The sequence below is a fragment of the Miniopterus natalensis genome, chromosome 9, assembly GCF_054644295.1.
Source record: "Miniopterus natalensis isolate mMinNat1 chromosome 9, mMinNat1.hap1, whole genome shotgun sequence".
NCBI classification, from domain to species: Eukaryota; Metazoa; Chordata; class Mammalia; order Chiroptera; family Miniopteridae; genus Miniopterus; species Miniopterus natalensis.
In genome coordinates, this window is record NC_142089.1 from 33,929,650 (window position 1) to 33,954,432 (window position 24,783).

The 24,783-nt window shown below is 43.6% G+C and overlaps 1 protein-coding gene across 1 annotated transcript in view; it reads left to right on the forward strand.

The window, feature by feature from the left end:
- The window catches only part of C8A (complement C8 alpha chain), a 54,815-nt gene that overhangs the window by 14,225 nt on the left and 15,807 nt on the right, over positions 1 to 24,783 (forward strand). The window contains exons 3-7 of the mRNA XM_016204525.2: positions 601 to 745; positions 1,714 to 1,861; positions 7,002 to 7,191; positions 9,493 to 9,693; positions 11,657 to 11,897. Of these exons, the coding sequence (XP_016060011.2) occupies positions 601 to 745; positions 1,714 to 1,861; positions 7,002 to 7,191; positions 9,493 to 9,693; positions 11,657 to 11,897 (925 nt within the window). The remainder of the gene's footprint in view (positions 1 to 600; positions 746 to 1,713; positions 1,862 to 7,001; positions 7,192 to 9,492; positions 9,694 to 11,656; positions 11,898 to 24,783) is intronic.

Here is a 24,783-nt window from a genome sequence, read left to right on the forward strand (position 1 = left end):
ATGAGAGGATGTCAAGACCAAAAGAAATGCTGCAGAGGAAAAGCAATGTCTTCTAACAGTGCCTCCTGTGAACCTGACTATTGTATGTCAAGTGTACAAAGCCAATTAAGACATGGTCCTTCCTTTCCCACCCCTGCCCCCATGTGCAAATTGTTCCCAAACTAGTGAGAAAGGTAAACAAACAAGTGGGCAATCAATCATAACTTCATGACCAGATCTAGGGAGAGAGGAATGCAAGGGGGACTGTAGAATACATTACTTAGTTAGCAAAGGCTTTCAGAGGAACTGAACCACAAATCTTGAAAGACAAATAGGAACTAACTGGTTAAAGAAGCAGGGGAAGAGGTTCTTTCTAGCAAGTAGGAAGACCCTAGAAATATGTTGTTCAGGCCTTTCGTCTGTGCTTGGAGGCCTTATTCAATATTCCAGCTGGCGATCGTACCACCTCTGGTTGAGCATCCCTTGTTATGAACATTGATCTCTTCAAAAGACAGCTCTCAATCATTAGACAGTTTATTCCTTATGTTGAGCGAGACCTGCCTGCACAACTCCTGGTTGATTGATAGACAATGAACGTGTCTGGTTCACAATCTGATTTAGTACCGACACCGGAGCCTGCTGCAGCCAAACAGGTTTGGGGGAAAAATCTGCAGCGGTGACGTCTGGGATGAAATGAGCTGTCAAAGACCCAGAACTTGTGTACGGCAAGCGCAGTGTGGGCAGGATTTCCAGTGTAAAGAGTCAGGTGAGTAGCATTCCAGCGGGATACCTGATGTGCTTGTCAAACTTAACATGTAAAACACTCCCCTGGGAGCTTGTTAAAAGGCAGGCTCCCGAGCTTCTCCCTTAGAAATTGTCATTCTGTGGGGTTAAGATGAGGCCTAGTAATCTGTATCTTAAGCCAAGCCAACAGCCCAAGTGATTTCGATGCAAGTTTGTAGGAAAATCTGTTGATTCATTTAGAAAGATATAATTCACTTGCTCGTCCTTTTATTGAATAAATATTGATTGTTCACATATTATGTGCCAGGCAGTATGCTACCTGCTGGTGATATAAGATGAAAATATAATGTGCCTGACCTCAAGGTACTTCTTAGTCTCTTTGGGAAAGAGATCTACAAGGACTTGCTGACAATACTGTGTGATAGCCAGGGGAACGGGCATTAGTACATGTTGCAATGGGACTCTCTAGCAGGGGCCACATAAATCTGCTTTGGGGAGTCAGAGCTGGCTTCAACATGATACTTGAACTTAGACTTAGAAAATAGTTTCTAGGAAAAAGAACATGCCAAAGCATGGGGATTTTAAGGACCTACTATCAGTTCAGAGTAATTGAAGGTCAGGCCTTTGGGAAGAGAGGCAGGGGATGGGCCATGTAGGTAACTGGAAGAAGAATGGGGAGCCACTGGAGGATGCAGGTCAGGGGGGTGACAGGGCCAGATTGGCCCTTTTAGAAAGAGCACTGGGGCAGTAATGTGGAGGCTAGACTTTAGAAGGGAGCCTGGGTCAGGGCCTGAGCTGGGGGCTGCAGGTGGGAGACAGTGAGGCTGGAAGGAGGGCAGAGGCAGGGAGGACAATAAAAGCATGCAACAGGATGGAGAGGGCTGAGGGGCGATTCAGAGGCGGAAGGGACTTGGTGACAATGGATGTGGGTCACGAGGGAGAGGGAGGAGTCCAGGAGGCTCTAGAAGCAACCACAGCCTCCTCTCTCAGGTCGCTGCCTGAAGCGTCACCTTGTGTGTAATGGAGACCAGGACTGCTCTGATAACTCTGATGAGGAGAACTGTGAAGACGTCAGGATCCCTGAAGACAAATGCAGCCTGTATGACCTGATTCCAGGATCAGAGAGGGCAGCCGCTGGGTGAGTCCCTGCCTTCTGGCCATTCGGGGACAGGGAATGATTTCTCTTCAATCATGAATGCTAGTCTTGGAGACAGAAGAGGGTCTTCTTGGAGGATTCCTCTGGAGTGCTTCCTATGAGGCAGCTGTCACTGTCCACCTAAGGTGGTGTCTTAGTCCGATTGGGCTATAACAAAATACCTCACCCGAGGTGGCTTACAAACAACAGAAATGTCTTTCTCACAGTTCTGGAGGATGGAAGTCTGAGATCAGAGTGTCATCAAGGTCAGGTGAGGGCTCTCTTTCACGTCTTGTTGCATCCTCACATGGCAGAAGGGGCTAGTGGGCTCTGTGGGGTCTCCTTTATAAGGGTACTAATACCATTCATGAGAGCACCACCCTTACGATCTAAGCACCTCCTGAAGGCCCCACCTCCTAATACTGTCACAGCAGGGAATAGGACTTTAACATATGCCATTTGGGGGGACACAACATTCAGTCCATAACAGGGTGCTTTCCAAGCTCTGCCTATATGACACCCTTGTTTTCTCCTCTATGTCTCTACCTGAGAGCCCTCCTCTCCTTTCTCCCCTGCTCGCTCCACTGTTTACTCCTCTCACCCCAATTTCATTGCCAAGGCCCTTCTAAGAAGCCACATCTTCCATGAGTGCTTCCCTGATGTCTCAAGAGAATGGCTCCTCTCTGACCCGATGCCCTTCCCAGCACCCTGTTCACATTCTGCTTGTACTGTACTTGCTGGTATAACCAAGGCTAGCAGAATGACACAGTGCAAAGAAAATGGATTTGGGATGGCATGAAGAGGGGCTTGACTCTGCCCAACCAGTGCTTACTCACACCTCCCAGGTCACAGTGTCTTACCTGATTGAGATTCAGTCAACCTTGATTCTAACTTTATCATCTACTTTCTGCTCAGGTTCCATTCCTTGAATGCATCACACTCTTTTGTTCTGAGACTTAATAAATTTAATTCCTTCTTTCTGAAATGTCCTTTTCCATGTTTCTTACCTGCCTAACTTCTTACCTAGTGTTATAAACTGAATTTTGTCCCCCTAAAATTCATAGGATGAAGCCCCAACCTCTGTGTGGCTGTATTTGGAGATACCGCATTTAAGAGAAGTAATTAAGGCTGAGTGAGGCCATAGAGTGGGGCCATAATCCAATAGGACTCACGTCCTTATAAGAAGAAGAAGAGACCCCAGAGATCTCTCTCACAATGGGCAGAAAAGATGCCATGTGAAGACAGAGCAAGAAGGGGGACATCTGCAACCAGGAAGAGGCCTCAGCAGAAACCAATCCTGACAACACTTTGACCTTGGACCTCCAACCTCCTGAACTGTGAGAAAATAAATGTTTAATCTTAGAGTCACCCATTCTGCGGTATTTTATGACAGCCTGAGCTAACCAACTTATCTGCACAGCACCTCTTCCTTGTGCTCTTTTTGACACCCCATTCCCCCCATCACTGCCTAGGCTGGCTTCATCCTCCTGCTTTGCTCTCAGAGTCCTTTGTGTGTCCTACCCTTCTAGCATTTGTCCCACAGGGCTGGGGCATCTGTTACAATGTCCTTCTGCTCTGATAAGAACTCCTCACCATCTCTGCTTCTCCAGGCCCCAGCACAGGGCCAAGCTCATAGTGACACTCAGTATTGTCAGTTCCCTGGCTTTTTGTGTTTGTCTTGGATCTTGTCCCTTAACTTGAATGTAAACTCTTTGAAGGCAGAGAGGCTGCTCCTGATTCATCCCTTTTATCACCTGAGCCCTGATGTCAGAGCTTTCCCATCATAGCCTCTCACTGTGTGTTGACTGAACTGGAACTAATCAATATGATGAACTGGATCTTTACAGACAAGGGAGGGAGTGAGGGGATGCAGTAACCATCACAAAGTGACCCGGCCATGCTGCAGCCCACTCAGGGTCAGGGGAGGGTGCTGTGACCTGCAGCTCTCCTTCATTATGGCTTAACTGCCCTAATGTCTCAGCCCACCTACCAAATAGGATAGAATCCTGTAAGTGCATGGAGATACACACTTAGGACGAGATTCTAAAATTCCGCTTTCTTTCACACTAATGGTATTCATTTGCTCAGGTTGTCATAATAGTGTACCACATACTAGGTGGCTTAAGCAACAGAAATTTTCTCACAGTTCGGGGGGCTGAAAGTCTGAGATCAGGTGTCAGCAGGGTTGTTTTCTCTGAAGCCTGTTTCCTTGGCTTGTGGATGGCCATGTTCTCTGCATCTTCACATGGTCCTCTCTCTGTATGTATCTGGGTCCAACTTTCCTCTTCTAATTGGATTATGACCCTCCCCAATGACCTCATTTTAACTTAAATATCTCTGTAATGACTCTACCACCCAAATGCAGTCAAATTCTGAGGTTTTGGGGGTCAGGATTTCAACATATGAATGCTTGACGGGAAAGCAATTCAGTCCCTTACACCAATGAAAGGGGATTGTTGTCGATTTTGAAAGTGACTGTGGGATGAACAGGATAGAGCATAAAATACTGAGGTTTGACTTAAAAAATAATTACCTTCTCATTGGCAAAAAGATCATAGAGGCATGACCTGGTCTCGTGTGATTCAATCAGGAGCATTTCATATATACGTCCTGACTGCTTTGCCCACACTAGACACTGAAACCAGTAGAATGGCTCCTCCTCCACTCCTGACAGCTGACATCCTGATGTTTTTTTTTAATCCGAGATCTTAGACGCCTTTCTTGATACTTTTTTTCCTAATTGAAGCCTTTCCTAGTTTTTAATTTGTATTTATTGTTACAGAAGTCACACATGTTTGAGGTAAAAAGTCTTTCCCCCCTCCCTGACCTGCACCCACCCATCACCCTCTCCCACTGCCCTACCTGGAGCTGACCCCATCAACAGTTTGGTGTAGGTACTTTCAGATCATGCAAAAGTTCATTGACCGTGTACGTTGTTTGTAAAATATGCCTATAATATGTATTGTGCATTATAGACACAAGTATAGTTTACATAAATGTGATCATACTATATATAGTCTACAAGTTGCTTTTCTCACTTAATAATACATTTTGAAGATTTCATCCATATTTCTTGTTGTCTCTTTTTAAGTAACATATTATATTCTATAACAGCAAACCATGGCCTGCAGGCCAAATTCAGCCTGCTGTCTGCTTTTGTAAATGAAGTCTTATCAGAACACTGCTTTTGCAGAGTTGAGTAGTTGCAACAGAGACCTGTAGCCTGCAAGGCCTAAAATATTTACTATTGGCTCTTTGCAAAAAAATTAAAAAGTTTGTCAACTCTTCTCCTGTAGTGTAATTATACGATAACTTATTTAACTACTTCCCATTGAAAGATAGATTGTTTCTCTAACAAGCAAACACCGCAGTGAACACCCTTATACACATATTTTTTACACTTGTCTGAATATTTCTGCATAGCAGATTTATGTTCAATGGGAGGAAAGATAGAAAGTGTAGGTGGAATAGAGGAAAAGAACCCATATTTGTGTCCAAAAAGCTCTAGGGGGGAAAAAAATCTAGCTGTGATTATAGGCAAGTTACTTAATTTTTCTGAGCTTCAGTTTCTGCATTTGCAAAGCTGTCATGAGGTTGAAAGCTAATATGTGCTAAATGTCTGGTGGAGTGTATTCAATTCATCAGAGCTACTGTTACATCACTTCCACTAATATGAGGAAAGAGATTGAGAAAGGAAGAGAAGAAGGAAGTTAATTTACACATAATTTCTACAGTATCCCAGGGGTTCTCTGGTTGTCCACTTGCTCCTTTGAAACAGGTTCTATTCAGTTTTTACCCATCTTAGTGCCTTTGTGCCTTTCCACAGAGGCCATAGACAAACATCACAAGATCATCACTGAATGCCATTGGGCCACAACTGCCTGTTGTGGAGGAGGGACAACTGCCTGTCCAAGATAATCAAAGACGGCCGTACAGAGGAGGCAACACTTGAGTTGGGTCTTAAAGGCCGAATAGGAGTTTGAGAGGCAGAAACAGGCAGTCGTTTTATTATCTATAAAAGGCTTTGGTTGTCAGGTCTTGGAACTCTTAGCCAACTCTAAATGCTTTTGTTCAGTTAACTTTCTCTTTTTAGAAAATTAAAGCTGTATTTCACCTGTTGAATACTATTGTTGCCTTTAAATATGGTTAAACCATCCATGGCCTAAAATATAGAACTTGAACAGATAGATTTGAAATACCCCAGAGAGGGAAGCATGGGAAAATATTTCTGTAACAGTATTGGGCTAGAGGAAAGGAAGTGTGATTGCTGAGTGCCTAATATGTGCTGTCAACTTTACTTCTGTTTTACTTTAACACTACCATTTAGACTTCACAAAAACCATGAGAGGTCGTTTTATTTATGTCTGTTCTTCAAGTGAGGAAAATGACTTTCAGGAAGATTCCAGAATGTGTCCAAAGTCACACAGCTGGTAAATGACAGAATTGGAAATTAAATGGGAGTCTCCCTGACTTTCAAACTGTGCACCCTCTGACATCCCATGCTGCCTGGAAGACAATGGCCTCTCTGAGGATTAGATTCTCAGCTTATCACAGTGACTTACCCCCAATATTTCAAACCTACATTTTTTTAAATCAGCAAAGCCCTTTTCTGAAATAATACTAGCATAAATGTTAATACTAACATTTATTAGTACTTAATACATGCTAATAACTATTATGATTCTTCTACATGCTGTAGCTAATGTTTAACTCTATGAGGGCAGTATTAACTGCTTTTTCCAAATGACTAAACTGAGGCACAGAGAGGTTAAGCGATTTGCGCAAGGTCACACAGCTCTATGTGGCAGAGATGGGAACCAGGTCCGGACTGTCTGGTTCCTGTGCTTGGACTCATGATCATTGTGCATATTCTTCTTTAACTTCTTCAACAAGTATTTAGGGTTGTCCCTATGTGGGAGCACTGTTCTAGATGCTGAATGGAGCTGCCTGGCTGCTCTGGTTAAAGAGAACCTGAAGGCCCAGGCCCTGCTCCCTCACTTGGTCTCCCATTGTTACCCAAAGTGACCTTTGAGGTACTTTGAGGGTTCCAGAGGACACAAGTTTGAGAAACCACTGCTCAGATGACCAGCGACAACGTCTTCCGGAGGCTACTTGAAGCTATCTGCCTGCCTTTCTAATTTAGGTTCAATATCCTGACGCAGACAGAAGCCCAGAGCGTGTACGACACCAGGTATTACGGGGGCCAGTGTGAGACGGTGTACAACGGGGAGTGGAGGGAGCTCCGCTACGACGCGGCCTGCGAGCGCCTGTACTACGGCGACGATGAGAAGTACTTCCGGAGGCCCTACAACTTCCTCATGTACCGCTTCGAAGTAAGCCTCACGGGCACCGCAGGAGGGGCCCGCTGCCGAGACGGGCGCCTCGCTCGGAGATTTTCTGTCTTCTAGAGCTTGCAGGCGGCTGAGGTTCCTTTACGCCTGCCCCCCATGCTCAGTGCTCGGGGGCAGTGAGGGGCGAGGGCAGGGCTGGGACAGGTGGAAGGTCAGTGCGGCCACCCACCTGCTAGCTCTTGGCCCCATTCCGAAATCCGTACTCTGTGGGCTGCCAGTCGGAAGACCCATTTCCAGGTCGTGGGCCTGTTAGAATATAGGAACAGCCAGCCCTCTGTATTAGCAGGTTCTGCCTCCTGGGTTCACCCACATGTGGATCAAAATTATGAAAAAAATACAGGTTGCTCTGTTGTTGCCACGTACTGGGTAGTTAGGCCGTCTATGACAGAAGTGCAGACTTGTTTATTCATTATTCTCTAAAGGATACGGTATAACAACTATTTACACGGCATCTAAATTGTACTGGGTAGTATGAATAGTCTAGAGATGGTTTAAAGCATACAGGAGGACGTGGTAGTTTATATGCAATTATCACGTCATTATTTACGGGACTCGAGCGTCTGTGGATTTGGGCACGCACAGGGAATCCTGGAGCCATCCCCCACAGATGCTGAGGGGTGTATGTATATAAGACTTTGAGCAGCTCATCGCCCCTCCTTGGGCCCAGTTTCCTACGTTGTAAGGTGGGGGCAGGACAGGAGGTGGCTGGACTGGCTTCTGAGACCTCTGCCTCTGCCTCGCCAAGAGCTGCTCCCCACTGATCTCTTTCATATTTTAGTTTTGTGCGTATGGTTTTGTTTGAAGAAAGGGTTCTGCTCTTGAAAAGTGCTTGCAAACTGCTGATGATCTGAAATCCTCTCCATCTCTAAAATTCCATGGTCTTCTGGCCACTCGGAGCACATAGCTCACAATCAGCTCCAGAGCCTGCTCCTAACCATTCATTCCTTCAACCTTCACCCTCTGGGTGAGACATCCACAGGGCAAACTTCACTGGATGCTTATTATGTGTCAGTTCTTCTGCTTTCACACAAATTCTCTCATACCAGCACAATGGGGCAGATGTTATCATTTTCCTTTTTTAAATGCTAAAACCCCAGAGCCTTAGAAGGCTAAAGGACAGGCCCAAAGCAGTACTGCTGTAGGTGGCAGAGATAAGATTCCAACCCAGGTCTATCTGAACTAAGCCTGGATATATGTCATTTAGAAGAAGGGTTAATTATACACATTATGTCTATATAGTCATACACACCATATATATATATATACATATATATATATATATACACACACACACACATTCCACCTATAGAGAGAGATGGTAGAACCTTTAGACTCTAAACAATTATCAAATTATATTCCCCCTTCCTCCAAGTTTCTCAAGAGAAAAATATTGACACAGGGTAAAGCCAGACTTATAGTCTGTGTTTAAGGAGTTGGTTTTCCCCACCCACTTCCACCTCTGCCATCAGGCCAAGCTGGAAGACACTGACAACACTATTCTCCTAACCTTGAGGATGGTCTAGGGTCTGTATATCAGGCAAAACAGACTAAGCTGCGCTGTGGCAGCAAAGGGTTCTGAAATCTCAGCGCTTTGAAACAACAGTGCTCTACTTACGCTACTTTTCCACCTAAAGGTGGAAGGGAAACTCACATCATCACAGACACTCAGGGCCCAAACTGATGGAGGTTCTACTGCTCCACGTGCTCTCATGACTGCGCAGTGAACCACTCACGTGCTCTTTAATCCTTGCTTCCTTGGTTCAGGCAAGGCAGGCACAAGGCCATGCCTCAGCTCAGGCTGGCAGAGAAATGCAACCCTACCGTGAGCCTGGAATGAAATAACTGCACATTTGGGGGCAGCACTCAAGTTTGCCTCTGCCTAGAATGATCATCATCTGCTTGGCTCCCTTTCCTCGCTGGTCCATGCCCAGGTGTGGCTTTCTGCATCCCTCCATCGCAGAGCCAAGCGAGCGTCTGCACAGGAAGGATAACCCAGCTGAAAAAGAAACCGTGCTCAGAACAGTATAGCATTTTACCAGAATCATGTCTGTGGGTGTGTATGTCAATAAACATTTTAGCAGTAACATTAAAGAGTAGCTTAAAACACTGCTGTATTTTCTGTATCTTACTATCAGTCTGATGCCTGGATTAGCCTTTTAAAAGACTTATTTATAATCACCTGAAACTTGATAGATATTTTACAAAGCGAAGATTGAAATGCTAAGTATGAATTGGAATATAACTCTATATGCACAAAGCTAACATCCATTTGTTTCTTCTCAGGCCCTGGCAGACAGTAGCTTCTCCACAGAGTTGTATGAAGATATAAATGATGTTTTTTCTAAACTAAAAGAAGACCTGTTTGTGTCAGGGGGGTTGACGTTTGGTGTAGGCCCAGCAGGCAGCCCTGTGACGGTGGATGCAGGTGTGTCCGGATCATACGCCTCTTCACCCGTAAATGAGTTAAGAAAGTATAACGAGAAGGTATTAACCTATAACGTCTGTGTCGCACGGTATCCCACAGTCTAGACTGAACACGTAGCGCCTTAATTGCATTAAAAAGTACAGTAGTAATTGAACCTTCATTTGCTTGTGTACTTGGAAGCGTCTGATCGGTGGTAATCACGTTTGTTTTTCTTATTACGCTCTCACACACGGAATCATCAAGGGGTAAAATCGAATGATGAGACCAGACCCCTTATCACTTCACCCCATCTTTTCCATGGCTACCTGGAGTATATAGGGAAATCCTTAGAATGGTAATGTCTTAAAGAGGAACAGCCAGGCCCTCTACACTGGACTTGGAGGAAGTCTAAAGCAAGCCTCCCTTTTGGAAACAGGCCGGAGGGCTGGCATGGCGAGCCAGGTTTTCATTTCTTCATTGGACATGCACTACTGTTTGCGGTCCTGAGGGGCCAGGCAATACGTCCTTGAGGAAAGAACATCTCCCTAAACTGAGATCTAAAGACTAGTTCAGGTTCTCCAGATGAAGGGAGGCAGAAGTTAACAGAAGGGTGTTCTAGGCTTGGGAGACAGCAGGTACCAAGGCCTGGAGGTGAGAGAATGCCTCACAAGTTTGAGATTGAAAGTACTTCAGCTGCCTGAAGCACTGGGTAGGAAGGAAAACTTGGGAGTCATGAGGATGGCGAGGTAATGAAGAACCGGAGGAATATTTATTGACCAGGTTAGAAATCTACCAAAAATGCCTCAGTAACATAGATTCCAGAACTGTGGATTTAGTTGGGGCTCAAAAAATTATCTCAAATGATAAAAATACAGTTATAAAAATTAACTTTCTCATCAAATATTAGTTACATTCTGGAGCTTTGCCACAAATTAGCTATTGATCTGAAGAGGAAGTATTGTTCTATTGGCTGTCTGTCACATGTGAATGTGGACTTCTCTAAATGCAGGTGACCTCGTCAAACTTCCACTATCACTTTGGATCAAGGTTTACATTACCTGGAAGTAATGCCCATACATGACCCTCTTCCTCTTAAACCAATTCAACATTACCCTGGTCCTGGTTTTATTATTATTATTTTTATTAAATCAGGATCCTAGTTTTCTTTATTATTGAACAGAACACAATTTTCACTAACTAAAATATAAGCTGCATGTAGGACACTAACTCAAAGTGTCCTACATGAGTACAGACACTTTTAGATATTTGTGCAATAAATTCAATAAATAAATAATCCTGGCATTTTGCCATGTCACTGAAAAGATTTTTTTTTTTTAAATATATCTTTATTGACTTCAGAGAGAGGAAAGGAGAGGGAGAGAGAGAGACAGAAACATCAATGATGAGAGAGTCATTGATCGAGCCCGCAACTCGGGCATGTGCCCTGACCAGGAATCGAACCCCGATCATCTGGATCCTAGGTCGACGCTCAACAGCTGAGCCACGCCCGGCTGGGCAAGATTTCTAAGCATCGTTTTTATTGGATGCCTAACACTTGAGCAGGCGGTTGCTTAATGCAATGCTTTAACTAGAGCAGGGGGAGGCGTGAAGATGAGACGAGGCTGGGGGCAGACTAGAGGTGAGGGGCACAGCAAAGCACTAGAGCAAGTACCCAGGGGAGCATTTATAAGAGCTGGGCCTGGACAGGGGCAGTGGGAACAGAAATGAAGTTATGGGAAAAGAAGCCAGGAACACACTGGTGTCTGATGTGTGCTTGTAAAACATATTGAACCTCCAGTATGTCTTTATGCTCATATATGTATATGTAAATATATATATAGGATATCCCCAAAAATGTATATACACTTTAACAGCTGATAGCTTAATTTTGAAAATGAAATGTGTTTTAATAAGCACTGCCTTTATAATTATTCAAAGTGCGTGTATATATTCCACAGCTAGAAAATGCTGACCTTTTATGTGATCACAGGTAGTAAAGCATATACTCTCCTTGTTCTTTCCCGTGGTGGTGGTTGTTGGCAGAAATACAGCTTCATGAGGATTTTCACGAAGGTGCAGACGGCCCATTTTAAGATGAGGAGGGACAACATCATGCTGGATGAGGGGATGCTGCAGTCGCTGATGGAGCTTCCGGAGCAGTACAATTACGGCCCATACTCCAAGTTCATCAATGACTATGGCACCCATTACATAACGTCTGGGTCAATGGGTGGCATTTATGAGTATTTCCTGGTACTTAACAAAGAAAAAATGAAAAAAACAGGTAAGTAGAAGCTTCATGCACACAGTGGCCAGTGCCTACACCAGAACATGGTTTGCAGTGTTCTGAGCACTGACTATGAGCCACACACGATCTTATTTAGTCCTCATGACAACCGGATAAGGTGTCATTGGTATTATTTACAGGGGGTTGGGGTCCAGAGGGTGAAATGGACTTGCTAATTAAGCACTAAAACTGTGATTTTATTTATTTTATTTATTTATTTTTTAAAATATATCTTTATGTTGATTTCAGAGAGAGGAAAGGAGAGGGAGAGAGAGAGAGAAACATCAATGATGAGAGAGTCATTGATCAAGCCCACAACCTGGGCATGTGCCCTGACCGGGAATCAACCCTGGTCGCCTGGATCCCAGGTCGATGCTCAACTGCTGAGCCACGCCCAGCCAGGCTAAAACTGTGATTTTTAACTCGTACTTGTCTGACTCCTTAAAACTATGTGTTTTCTATTTCACCACAGTTACCTCTTTAGTAATAATCTGGGATTTTGTTATTCAAAAGATTAAAACTTATTTTAAATGTAGATTCTTGGTTAATGAAGCTACCATACCCATCAGTCAGTGAAGCCAGAAAACTGAAGTCATCCCAGACTCCTCCCTCTCCTTGCCCCTGTGGATCTCTAAGACCCTTCAGTTCTCTCCCCTGAACGGCTCTCATCCTCCCGCTGTTCTCCACATCCACTCCTACAGCGATAGGCTGGGTTCTCATCTTTCCCTCGTTACCGCATCGGCTCCCAGTGGTTTCTAGGGGAAGGCTCACTCCTTTTGGGCCTTTCTCAACTATGGCCACCAGAAGGATCTTTCTGCTTCACAGACCTGATAATATCACTTTCTTGCCTAATATCCTGAATGGCTAAGAATAAAGTCTAAACTTCTCAGCATGACACCAACATGGTCTCACTGCACAGTCTCCCTCCTAACTGCTAGAATAGTGGTTCTCAAAGTGTGGACTCCAACCGGAAGCATCAGCATTACCAGGGAACCCAATAGAAATCCAAATTCTCAGGCTCCTATCCCAAACCTACTAAATAAGAAACTCTGGGAGTGGGCCCAGCAGTTTGTGCTATGACAAGCCCTCCAGGTGATTCTGATGCTCACGAGTTTGAGAACCACTGACCTAATCAATGAATGAGTAGAAGGGTGAGAGATTATCCATATTTCAAAGCCAAGGTCAAATTTCCAGTTTCAAGGAGTTTCCCTGACTGCACCAGCCCAGGCTAGCCACTTCTTTTCTTCAACACATTCATATTAATTCTACACTGTTTAGGCTTTAAAAAACAATTTTCCAAATGTTAATATTTTTTCCTCATGTAGATTACATGAGCTTTAAAAGCAAGTATCATGCCTGCTGCTTACCTGTCTCTTTAGCACTCAACACAGGGCTTAGCATGTAGTGTGTGTGAAAAATAAGACATGGAGTTTGAAAGGGGCATTCATGTAGATTCCTGGCTAGGATCATTCACCAGTTCAGCCATATATCCATATATTCCTTCTTTCATAATTCACATATCTGTTGACTATATCTATTATGCATTTGTGCTAGGGATACAATGGTGAGCAAATCTAAATATGGTTCCTACCCTTTGTAGCATAGTAGTCTTCAAACTGCAGGGTGCAACGCTGTAGTAGGTCTTGAAATCAATGTATGGATCACAAATGACATTTTGAACAACAAAGGATAGAATAGAAAATATAGTGGATTGTAGGCAGTGCAGATGAGTTATTGCTCAAGAAAATTTTTCCAGTTAAATATAGACACATATATATTTACAGAGTAATGATTTGAAACAAATAATGTAGTATGTAAAAAAAAGAGTTTGAAAAACTTAATTCAAGTGGGTCTTTTTAGACTCTTTTGAACACTTGAGGAAGGAAAAGAGCTAATATTTGTTGAGCACCTACTAGGTTCTAGGTGCTTTTGTATATATTCTCATTTAATTTTCTTGACAACATGTGGACATTGGTATTATGACAGTTTTAGCCCAGAAATGCTGAGGCTCCTCAGGGAGGTGAATTACTTTGCCCAGGGCTGCAGGAAGCTGGCCTCAGAGCCCCGGACCCACTGCCTTTCCACCATGTGGTCGTGGTAAAGCCTTTCATTCAGGCTCCCATCTTCGGTGTGGGATTACTAATTAATTGCCTGGGGTATCATGTGGCCCCTCCTCTTTAAAATCTGTGAGGCAGAAATGGGCTTCCGATGTGGTTAATATTCAAAAGGAGCCCACCGACAAATTGTCCCAGGGATAATTACCTAGCTCTGTTTATAGAAAACCATATGTCGATAATAGCACAATTGGCTATTTGTGAAGAGCTGATTTTCTATAAATCTGGAGAGTTAGTGTTGCTTTTCTATAAATATGGAAATGTGCTAATCATCACCTCATCTGCTGGTGCCCGCTAATAAATCAGAATGTCATTTACATATTAACCTACAAAGAATAAAACATCTACCTTCTTTCCCTTTGACAAGTGGAATCCTACGCACCCTCCCTCCATGTTTCACATCTGTCTGGTTTCTCTTCATCTCTTTTTCAACACTCCCCCACACACACTCCCTTTCTTTCTCGATGCCTTGCACTCTCTCTCTCAACTCATTTCTCCGTCTTTCCTCTTTGTCACTGTCTTTTCCTTTCTGTGTATCTTTCATCTCTAAAACTTTAATAATATTTATATTCTACTGAGTGCTTATTTCTAAGAAACTCCCCATGTGGTATATACATCCATGCCCTCGAAAAGCTGGGCGAGGCATGGAAGGGCTTAAGTGAACACACTGGCTGGTTTGCTCTGGGGGATCTTTTGTCCTTGGGTTTGCCTCAGATCCTCCCTGGGTTCAGCCCCAAGGAGGCACAAAGCTGTTTGCTCTAATGTGTTCTTCAGTTAAAATGCCTCTCCCCCAAAGACAGCATGAAACCATGCATCAAAAATCAAGTGAAGTCTTGGAGGCTGGGGAGGTGATGTTAGACTTCCGTGGGATCCTAGACTTCCCTCAAGGGCTGTGGCCCACAGCTTTCTACCTTCCGCAGGAATCAGGATGGCTCTGGGCTTGGATTTCTGGATTTTGATTCCCTCCCTTCGCTGTCTCCTCTTTGGAGATCTTACTATTTGTCTTGGTATCAAGGTATGACAAAGGGAATAAGGTACTCACCCTTCCGGCCTCCCTGGAGCCTGGCCCAGTCACAGAGCTGCTAATTCACCTTGGGCAGGTCGGCACTGCAGTGGCGCTGCTCTGGTCGTGTGCGTTTCCCGCCTCCTTGGCACAGGCTGTGCTGTCAGCACGCAGGGCTCTTCCCTGAGTGGCCTGAACGATTCAGCTCGCCCCTCTGAGCCTGGGCGCGCATCTCCACCTCTGTGAAACCCGCCCCACACCTCCCGCCCCTTCTCACATAGCTCTGTTGCCTTATACATTCACTCTTTAACCACGTTTATTACATTTGTATTACGTGCCAGGTGAACAGAATCAGTATGGTCCTTGTCCTTGCAAAGCTCGTGACCTAGTACAGGAAACTAAGTAAATGGCCCAAAATCCAGATGTCATCTTCCCTCCCTCCCTCCCTCCCTCCCTCCCTCCCTCCCTCCCTCCCTCCCTCCCTCCCTCCCTTTCTCTTCTCTGTTGTCCAGGTAAGGGATGAGCAATGGAGAGGAGAGATCATGATAGATTCAGGGTGGATTTTGAAAGGAGAATTTACATAATTTATAGATGGCTTGGGTGCAGATTGTGAGGTGTAAATTACTCCTTTCTCTGAGTTATATTTCCACCATACATGCATATACACAAACACATACATGTAGGCATCCACACAGATGCACATGCATTTTGGGGTGAGAACATGATGGCTTTGCTTGGGGAGTGCCAGCTTCCCAGTAGGAGACGCTCAGCAGGCTCTGGAATTATGGCAGTGATTTTGCAGCCAAGAGAAGACTCCAGAATATGTATTTTAGAAATGTATACATTATGGCCATTTCAATTATATATTTGTCTCTTCTACTGTACAATGAACTTTTACATACAAATTCTATGCCTACTCTGGTATTTTTGTACCTAGCTCAGTACTGGGCCCATAGTGGGTGAATCGCAAATGTTTATGGAGCTGATTTTAACTGGCCCTACTTCTCAGACTACTAAGTCTCCAGCATTTTTACAGTTTTCCACTCCTCTACCTGATGCTTACTTGTGGGCATGGTCCTAGGAAGTGTGCTCAGCACTCACTGCCTGCTATGTCATTGTCCTTGCCTCCTCCACTCCTCTGCCTCTCCCCTTCACGTGAGTGACCCCACATTCCCATCTGAATCCCTGCCCATGTTTCTAAGTGCCCAAGGGCATCTCGACTAGGAAACTGGGACCTCCAAGCAGTCACATCATGACCTTCTCACCCCATCAAAGACACCACCAACCTCCCAGTTTCCTGAACAGAGAGAAGTGGGAAAGTAATTGGCTATCTACTATGCGCTAAACTCCATACCAAGTGCTTTCTCACTGAATCCTTTTTAAACTTTTTTCCTAGTTTTACTGAGATATAACTAAGAAATATAATAGTAAGCTATTGAAGTGCACAGCATGATGATTTAACGTATGTATACGTTGTGAAAGGATTCCCACCATCGAGCCATCGAGTGTAATAACACACCCACCACTTCACATACACACATTTACATTCTTTTTGGTGAGAACATTAAAATTCTATTCTCTTAGCAAATTTCAGTTATACAATACAGTGTTATAACTATAGTCGCCATGCTATACTTTCGATCCTCAGACCTTACTCATCTTATAGCTGAAAGTTTGTACTCTTTCACCGATTTCTCCTTGTATCTCTCGCCTCCCCTGGCTCCTGGCAACCACTTTTCCACTCTCAGTTTCTATGAGTGGACTCTTTTGTTTTTTTTAGGTTCTACATATAAGTGATACCAGGCAGTATCTTTCTCTGGCTTATTTCACTTAGCATGATGCTCTCCAGGTTCATCCATGTTGTCACGAATGCCAGGATTCCCTTATTTTTTAAGGCTGATAGTATCTCATTGTATATCTGTGCTGAATTTTCTTTATCCATTTACCTGTCAACTCAGGTTGTTTCTGTACCTTGGCTGTTGTGAATCATGCTGCTATGAACATGAGAGTGCAGGCATCTCTTTGAGATAATGATTTTGTTTCCTTCACATATCTACCCAGAAGTGGGATTGCTGGATCACATGGTAGTTCTATTTTTAATTTCTTGAGCAGCCTCCATACTGTTTCCCAGAGTGTCTATTCCAGTTTATATTCCCACCAACAGGTGGCCCAAGGGTTCCCTTTTCTCTACATCCTTGCCAACATTTGTGATCACTTATCTTTTTGATAATAGACATCCTAACAGGTGCAAGGTGATATTTCATAGTGGGTTCGATTTCTCTTTCCCTGATGATTTGTGATGTTGAGCACATTTTAATTTACCTGTTGGCTACTTGGACATCTTCTTACTTAAATTTCCTATGATTTTGTGCAAGGCGGTGGGTTTCCTTATTTCTACAGATAAAGGAACCAAGGCTGAAAAGTCCTATCACTAGTGAGTGAAAAATACATGAGATAATCTGAATTATTGTCCCAGCTTCTTTCCTTTTTATCCCAGCTGCTTTTGTCAGGATTCAAAACCTGGGACTTTGACTTTCTCCCTCTCTTTCCTCATATCTTGTTAGTCATCTCCTCAGTATCTGCGACCCATCCCTTCCGACCCATCCCCGTGACTACCGCTCGCCTTGCTGTGCCGTGCTGTTTCTGCAGGTTCCCCCAGCCAAGCAGACACAGGCAGTGAGAAAGTCTCGGAGGTTAGACGAATATTCTCTAAATACCTTTGGGACAAAGGCGGTAGTGGTCTGTTCTTCATCACTCCCCTTTTTGCTAATGTAGATAGGTCTTGACACATTTGTTTCAGCTTCTGTGCCCTTGGTCTCTCAAAATGCAACATAAAATAGAGTTTCGCACCAGTTAAAGAATCTAAGTCAGTCTGATAGGATGCTCCTATCAGGAACGCTGTAATGGAAACCGTGCATGGAATAGAAAGTAAAGTAATAGTCCTCAAGACTCCAAAGGTTCATGAGTCTAGAGTTTTTGGACACATTAAAAGGGCTCTGCAAAGATCTTACAGAAAATGACTTCTATTGATGCTTTTCTTGTGAAGGAAACCAGTAGCATTCAGTGGCCCCATAAAAGCCAGCAGGCAGTGTGGCGTGACAAGAACTCCTATTGAGATATCTTTGCTTTTCATGTAGGCTCTGCCATTTGAAAGTTAATACTTCCCATCTCTGAGTCTCATTTTCCCCGTAACTAATGTATGGGTAATAAGCTACTTCAAAAGGCTATCATGAGAATTAACCAAGATGATATTTTTAAAAAGCACTGTGATAAGTAAAACCCCGTTTAAACAGTAGTTACTATTATAGATTGCTGTTTTAGGTGTGGTCAGCAGGTATAAAAGTCATGTGATCAGGGTCTGTGGGATGAAGAAATGTGCTGCTGATGGGAGAGCAAGGCCCTGGACTTCGGAATCCGATACATCTGGGTGCGGATCTTGGTTCTACCGTTTAGTAGCTGCATGACCTTGATCGGGGTACTTCATTTCTCCGAACTTCGGTTTCTTTAAGACCTAACTGGAATGATAACAAGGGTTTGTTTGAGAATAATTCCAAGTAGATTTTGCTTGAAAATGTTTAAACAGATATTTTTTCCCTTTAGTGCAGGATATTAGTATAGCAACAATGGTTAAAAGCATGGTTTCTGTCACTAGCTGTGTGACCAAGGACAACGTTATTTAATCATTTCAAGTCTCCATTTCCTCACCCGTTAAGCTGGAGATATTAATGACATTTACCTTGCAGAGTGGTTGTGGGGAACAAATGAATTTATCCACAGAAGTGAGGGCAGTGCGCAGACTCTAATAAGCATTCAATAAAGACCAAGTGTTGAAAAAGGTTCTGAATCAGATTGCCTGGATCAAACCTCATCACCACCATTTATCAGCCACGTGGCCCTTAGGTGTGGTAGTTAACGTCTCTACACCTCAGTTTCCTGTTCTTCTGAGTGAGACAATGACAATACATACCTCACAGGATTGTTGAGAATATGAAATAGATCAACCTCTGCAAGCATGTGGCCCAGCACCTGGCATGTAGTAAGAGTTCAAAAAAGTTACCTATTATTGCTGTGCTATGTTGGTATTATTACCACATGTTTATTATTCCCAGCTTTCCAGTTAACTCTATTACATTAACTCTCCTCTCATCTGTAGAGTGGGGATAGTAAAATGATCTGTCTCCTAGGGGTCTTCAATTGGTCAGCTCTAAACAGTGTTCAAATGGAAGGGAAATCATTATTATGTCCAGCCTGCTGTGGCCAATGCTTCCGTTGTAGACCTGGAGCCTCAGCAATCATGCCTCCTTCCCCACCTGCCCATTTTTTTGATCAAGGTCATTCATTTCTGTCTCTAAAGCATCATCCAGTTTTGGAGAGGGACTGCTCTTCCCATTTATCAAGGCCACTTCGAATTCTCATCACTATCTTTCAAAGTGTTAACAACTCTGCCCACACCTGTGCCTGCATTCCATCATTCTTCCCCTTCATAGATGCCAGATAACAGTGACCCTGGGAAAGACCCTTCCAGCGAGGGCACAGTACATTCAGCCTGTCATTGACTGTTACCTTCCAGCTAGGGTCCTGAGTCAGCTGGTCTACCTCCTAACACAGGGTAGAAAAGGCCCCAGGGACACAAAACCTCTCTAAAGTTTACATTAATTACAGTTCTACATTCTCTTCCTCTCCCTTCCCTTCCTTTATTCATTCACTCACTTAGCCTTTCATGCAAGAAATGCTTATTAAGCACACACAACATGGCAAGTAAGCACAGTCTTAGATACCAACATGCTTCCTCTTATTGAGGGTTTATAGAAGGGAATGGGTCTTCTCTTAGTCATAATCATCTGGATTAGAGTCAGGGATGCTTTATTACATGGACGACCAAATTAGTTACCACCTAAAATGAATTAACAATTTATTTTTTTATTCATTGGACTTAGAGTTAACAGAAATATTTGGTTTTAATAAAATATATTTACATATAATAACTTCTAACATTGGTAAAGTGCAATACATTCACATCTAGTATTCAAGATGCTCTTCATAATAGCTTACGGGGAATTTTATTATTTTCTCCAATTTTATAGAGATAGCTGAGGTCCAAAGAGCCTAAGTAAATGGCTTAACAGGATTCATTAGTACTGAGTCAAGGTCTTGTGATGTGGAGTTTGTATATTGTCCAAGTATTTATCAGCCTGCATATTACCCCGCACAGTGCATCATTCATTCTGATACTGTACGCCAAAGGCTTAGGCTCCAGCAGTAGTGATCAGGCAGCCAACATTTACTGAGCATTTTACTATGTGGCAGACACTGGATCAAGCACTTTAATCACACTATCTCATTTAATCCTCAGGAAAGGCTTGCAAAGAGGATACTAGGACCCCCAATTTAAAATGAAGACATGAAGTTGAGCAATGCTAAGTAACTTGCCCAAGGCCACATTGCTATTAATGGGGGAGACAGGGGTCAAACTCAAGAATCTATGATTTTAACCAACATGCTGTAATGTCTCAGAGATGTTTACCTAGGATTTTTCAAACTGCAGGCTACAGCCCATTAGTAGATTGTAAAAGAAATTTACTGGGTCATGACCAGCATTTAACAAATGAAACAGAATATAATAGGGTGGAAAATATGATTGCATTACACCAATATGGTCAAGTATTGAAACTTATTTCAGTTGGATGAGTGTGGGCTGGATTATGGTGTAAAATATATTGCTTACTCTTGAAAGTAGTCAAAGTATTGAAAACACTGTCTTAACCCTCTTACTGACTGTGAAAGTGCTTACTGACTGTAGATATGAATTGAATTGCTTTAAATAAAGGAAAATCACTGCTTGCCATAAGGAAGGCATTAGGAAGTATATTATTAGATGGAGTTCTAATTAATTGGTTTCAGAAAACCAATAGAAAAAAATATATATATATACACACATACATATTTGCTACATATATATATATATATATATATATACATATATATATTTGCTACATAGATACGTAAAGAGATTTATTACAAGAAATTGACTCACACAATTACGAAGTCTGACAAGTCTCAATATTGTCATCAGCAGGCTTGACACCCGGGAAGAGCTATGTTTCAGTTCGTGTTCCAAGGCAGGAAGAAAGCCATAGTCCCAATTTGAAGGCAGGAAGAATCCTCTCTTCCTCAGGGAAGGGTGAGCCATTTTGTTCTATTCTGGCCTTCACCTGATTGGACAAGGCCCACCCGTATTAGGGAGAACAATCTGCTTTATCAGTCTACTGATTTAAATGTTGATCTCATCCAAGAACACCCTCACACAGACACTCAGGATAATGTCCAACCAAATAGCTGGACACAATCATGACCCAGTCAAACTGATATATAAAATTAACCACCACAGGAAGGCAGGCAAGGGGGAAAGCTAGAGGCAGTAGTTAGTAATAACTGTCAAGACAGGCAGAGGAAGTCTCATGCAAATGGAATGAAAGAGCAGCATTCATTGAGTTCTGACTCTGGCAGGCAGATGCTGAGTCTCTACATGGCTATCCTCTTGTTTGGGCCTCTTGGCAGTGCTTGGAGCTGCATTTATGGCTGTCTCCACTTCTAAATTAGGTGAACCAGGCACTGAGGGGGGAAATGACATGTCCAAGGTGACACCATTGGTTAGAAGCTGAGTGAAATTTGAAATGAGGACTTCTAATTCCTTGCTTGATGCCTCTTGTGGTACATCTGGATATTTAATGTCATTTACCTTCTCTTTAAAAAATATTAAGCTGCTTGTGATAGCTTTGAAAATGGTTAAATCAGGTTTTAAAAATAATCAAAGGAGTATTATATTCAATATCCATCCTTAAATACAGTTTTGGGTCAATTTGACCCATTGATTGAGAATTGTAATTGGAGAAAGGTTAAAGGTAAAACTGACCAGCTTGTGATAGTCTGTTCTAAAGCTTAGGTATGGTCACGGACTCAGGAAAAAGCAAGGTGTGCTGGCCCATGACATTAAAAGAGACAAACCTCAGAGACTTTTAGGCCAGAAAAAGTACCTAAACCAGTGACAGCAGGTGGTTTTAATAGCAAATGCTACCTGGACTGCTGAGTTGAGAATTATGAGACCAGATAGGGGCTCAGCCAGAAAGTGCTATGATCAATTAGTGATGTCTGTCGGAGGCAGGAGATTGGGGAATGAGAGCCTCTGGGCTGTGTATTTCCTACTCCTTTATGAGAATGAGACAAAAGCAGCCCAGATGATTAAGCTGTGTATGCATAGTAATTGGGGAGGGACAGATGTATAATTTAAATCCTTCAAATTTCTCATACGTTCCATCACATTTGTATATATATAATTGCTGTTGCTCGCTTATAATTCCCTTTCAGGAAGGTTCTCTTGTTTCCAAAAGTAGAAGACAGGAAACACTCAATCTCAGAGGGAAAACCTTCTCAGAATCTAATTTCCATCCATCCACCCCTTGGTTCATGCATCCATCCACTCATCCAGTAAATATTCACTGAGTACCCATGATTTCTGGGGACACAGGGATGAAACACACATATCCCTGCCCTCAGGAAATGTGCAGTGAGTTGGGGGCTAAGAATAACACAATGTGATAAATGCTTGAATAGAAATCAATATAGTAGAAGAACAAAGGAGGGATCAACCGCCTTGCTTCCCTTCCCATTTTCTAGGCTCCAAAGACATTCAAACCTGATCTTCCAAAATCAGTAGGAGCAGGAGCTTATCTGGTGGAGAAGGGAGCTGGGGCTTTCTAAGCAGAGAGAGTTTCATGAGAGTGGCCGAGGCAGCGAGTGGGTGAGGGTGAGGAGTAGGAGACAAGTGTCCAGGTTCACCCCAAGGTCAGGCTCTGCTGTGGAGGGCTTGCCCCTGAGGCCAGTGCCTAAGTGAGAGCAATCCTGTGGCTGCGTTATGGCAGGAAGAGTGATGGTTACAGTAAGCCAGAGTGGAGTCAGTGTTGGCCTCCAGGGAGCCACAGAGAGGATGACAAGTTGCAGAATGACAAGTTGCTGGAACCATGCAAATGTGAGCATTAAGAACGGGGGGGGGGGGGGGGGGGCACCACTGGACGGGATGGCCAGCATTCAAGTGAGCGTGCTCTGGCCCTGCTCAGCCCTCCAGCCCCATCGCTCACCATTGGGCTTCCTATACTGAGCTACCTGCTGGTTCTTCAACTCAGTCATACTCACCTTCTCCTTGGGGCTTTACAAAAAGGAACATTTTGTTCCTTTTATCTGAAACTATGTTCCCCTCCCTTTCCCCTCTCTTCTTTACTTAGCCTTGGTCTCTACATAGATAGGATTCTTCCAGGCATTCTTTATGTCTCCCCAGGTCTAGGTTGGGAGCCAGTCTTAGGTGCTCCAGTGCACTGGGATTTAGTTCTGTGTATCACATATTGCAACTGCCTATTTCTATCACTTATCTTGTTAATGGTATGTCCCCCGACTTTTGCCCAGAGGCTGAGGCTGCCCCCAGTGGACGCTCAGTGTCATTCTAGCAAGGATGGTTCAGAATCCAAGCCAGTGTATGCTGGGCATCCTCTGGAGCTTTCCTGCAGAGTCAGGGTTGGATTCTTAAAGAGTCTGAGCTAGACTGGACAGTGGGGTGAGCAGGAACCTGATGGTGAAGGGTCTTATATTTACAGCTAAGAAGTTGGAGCTGGCCCAGAAGGCCTTTTGCTGTCCCTGCTAACCAACCAGCCACCTGAACAGATAGGCACTGGATTCTAACAGGCTCCAGGCTTTATCCTCAGTTACCATGACAACCAGGCTTCCCAGTGATGGATGGTATTGATTGACTGACAGCTCCTGGTGTCTTGGCTCTGTCCCCACTCCCCTTAAGTCATTTGCATACACATGGAATTGAGAGATACTCAGTACTATCCTTCTGATTTTGTCTTGATTTTGCATCTCTGCCTCTATCACTGAAAACAGCCTCAGCCTTTAAGGAGAAAAGGTGTGATGATGTCAGAATTACTCCCAGAGCTATTCTTAGCTCTCTCTCCCATAGGTGATACAATATGCCTCTGGACACAGACTTTGGTTCAATCACAGATCTACTATTTACTCATTGTATGATTTTGGGGCAAGTGACAAACTATCGAAGCCTCTGTTTACTCATCTCTAAAATAGGAATAATTGTACCTGTTTGTGGAGTGATACATGACTGTTAAATAAGATAACACATGGGAAAACTTTACCTAGCACATAATGATACTTACCAAATGTGAGTGTCCCCTGGATCGTCTTCACTCATTCATGGCTTAAGCGCTTATACGGTAGAAGTGTTAGGAAAATGTGTTTTTACAGCCTCCTCAGCCTCCCTTATTCTCTCATTTTCCAGATTCAGAGTCAGGAATGAAGAGCTCAATCTATGGGTGCTGCAGCATTTCTATCAACAGTAATAATAGTAATGTTTGACTGTTTTGCTAGCTCTGAGCCAGGCACTATCCCCAGCACTGCCCATGGCATGGCTTAATTCTTAACTCCCGCAACAACCCTATGAGGTAGACACTATTAAAGTCCCCATCTTCCAGATGAGAAAACTGTGGCACAGAGGGGTTACACAATTTACCCAGACAGAAAGCGAGCATGGTAAATTCCAGCTCAGGCCGCCTCCAGTTGAGAGCCTGGCCTCCAGCTGTGCTACCTCTTGTCATGATGAAAAGCATCTAGCAGGGCCAGAGTCCCTGAAGATGGCCCTGGTCAGGCAGGAGGAGACCTGAGACTGCAGCCCCAACATTGCCCATTGGGAGCATGGGTTCCT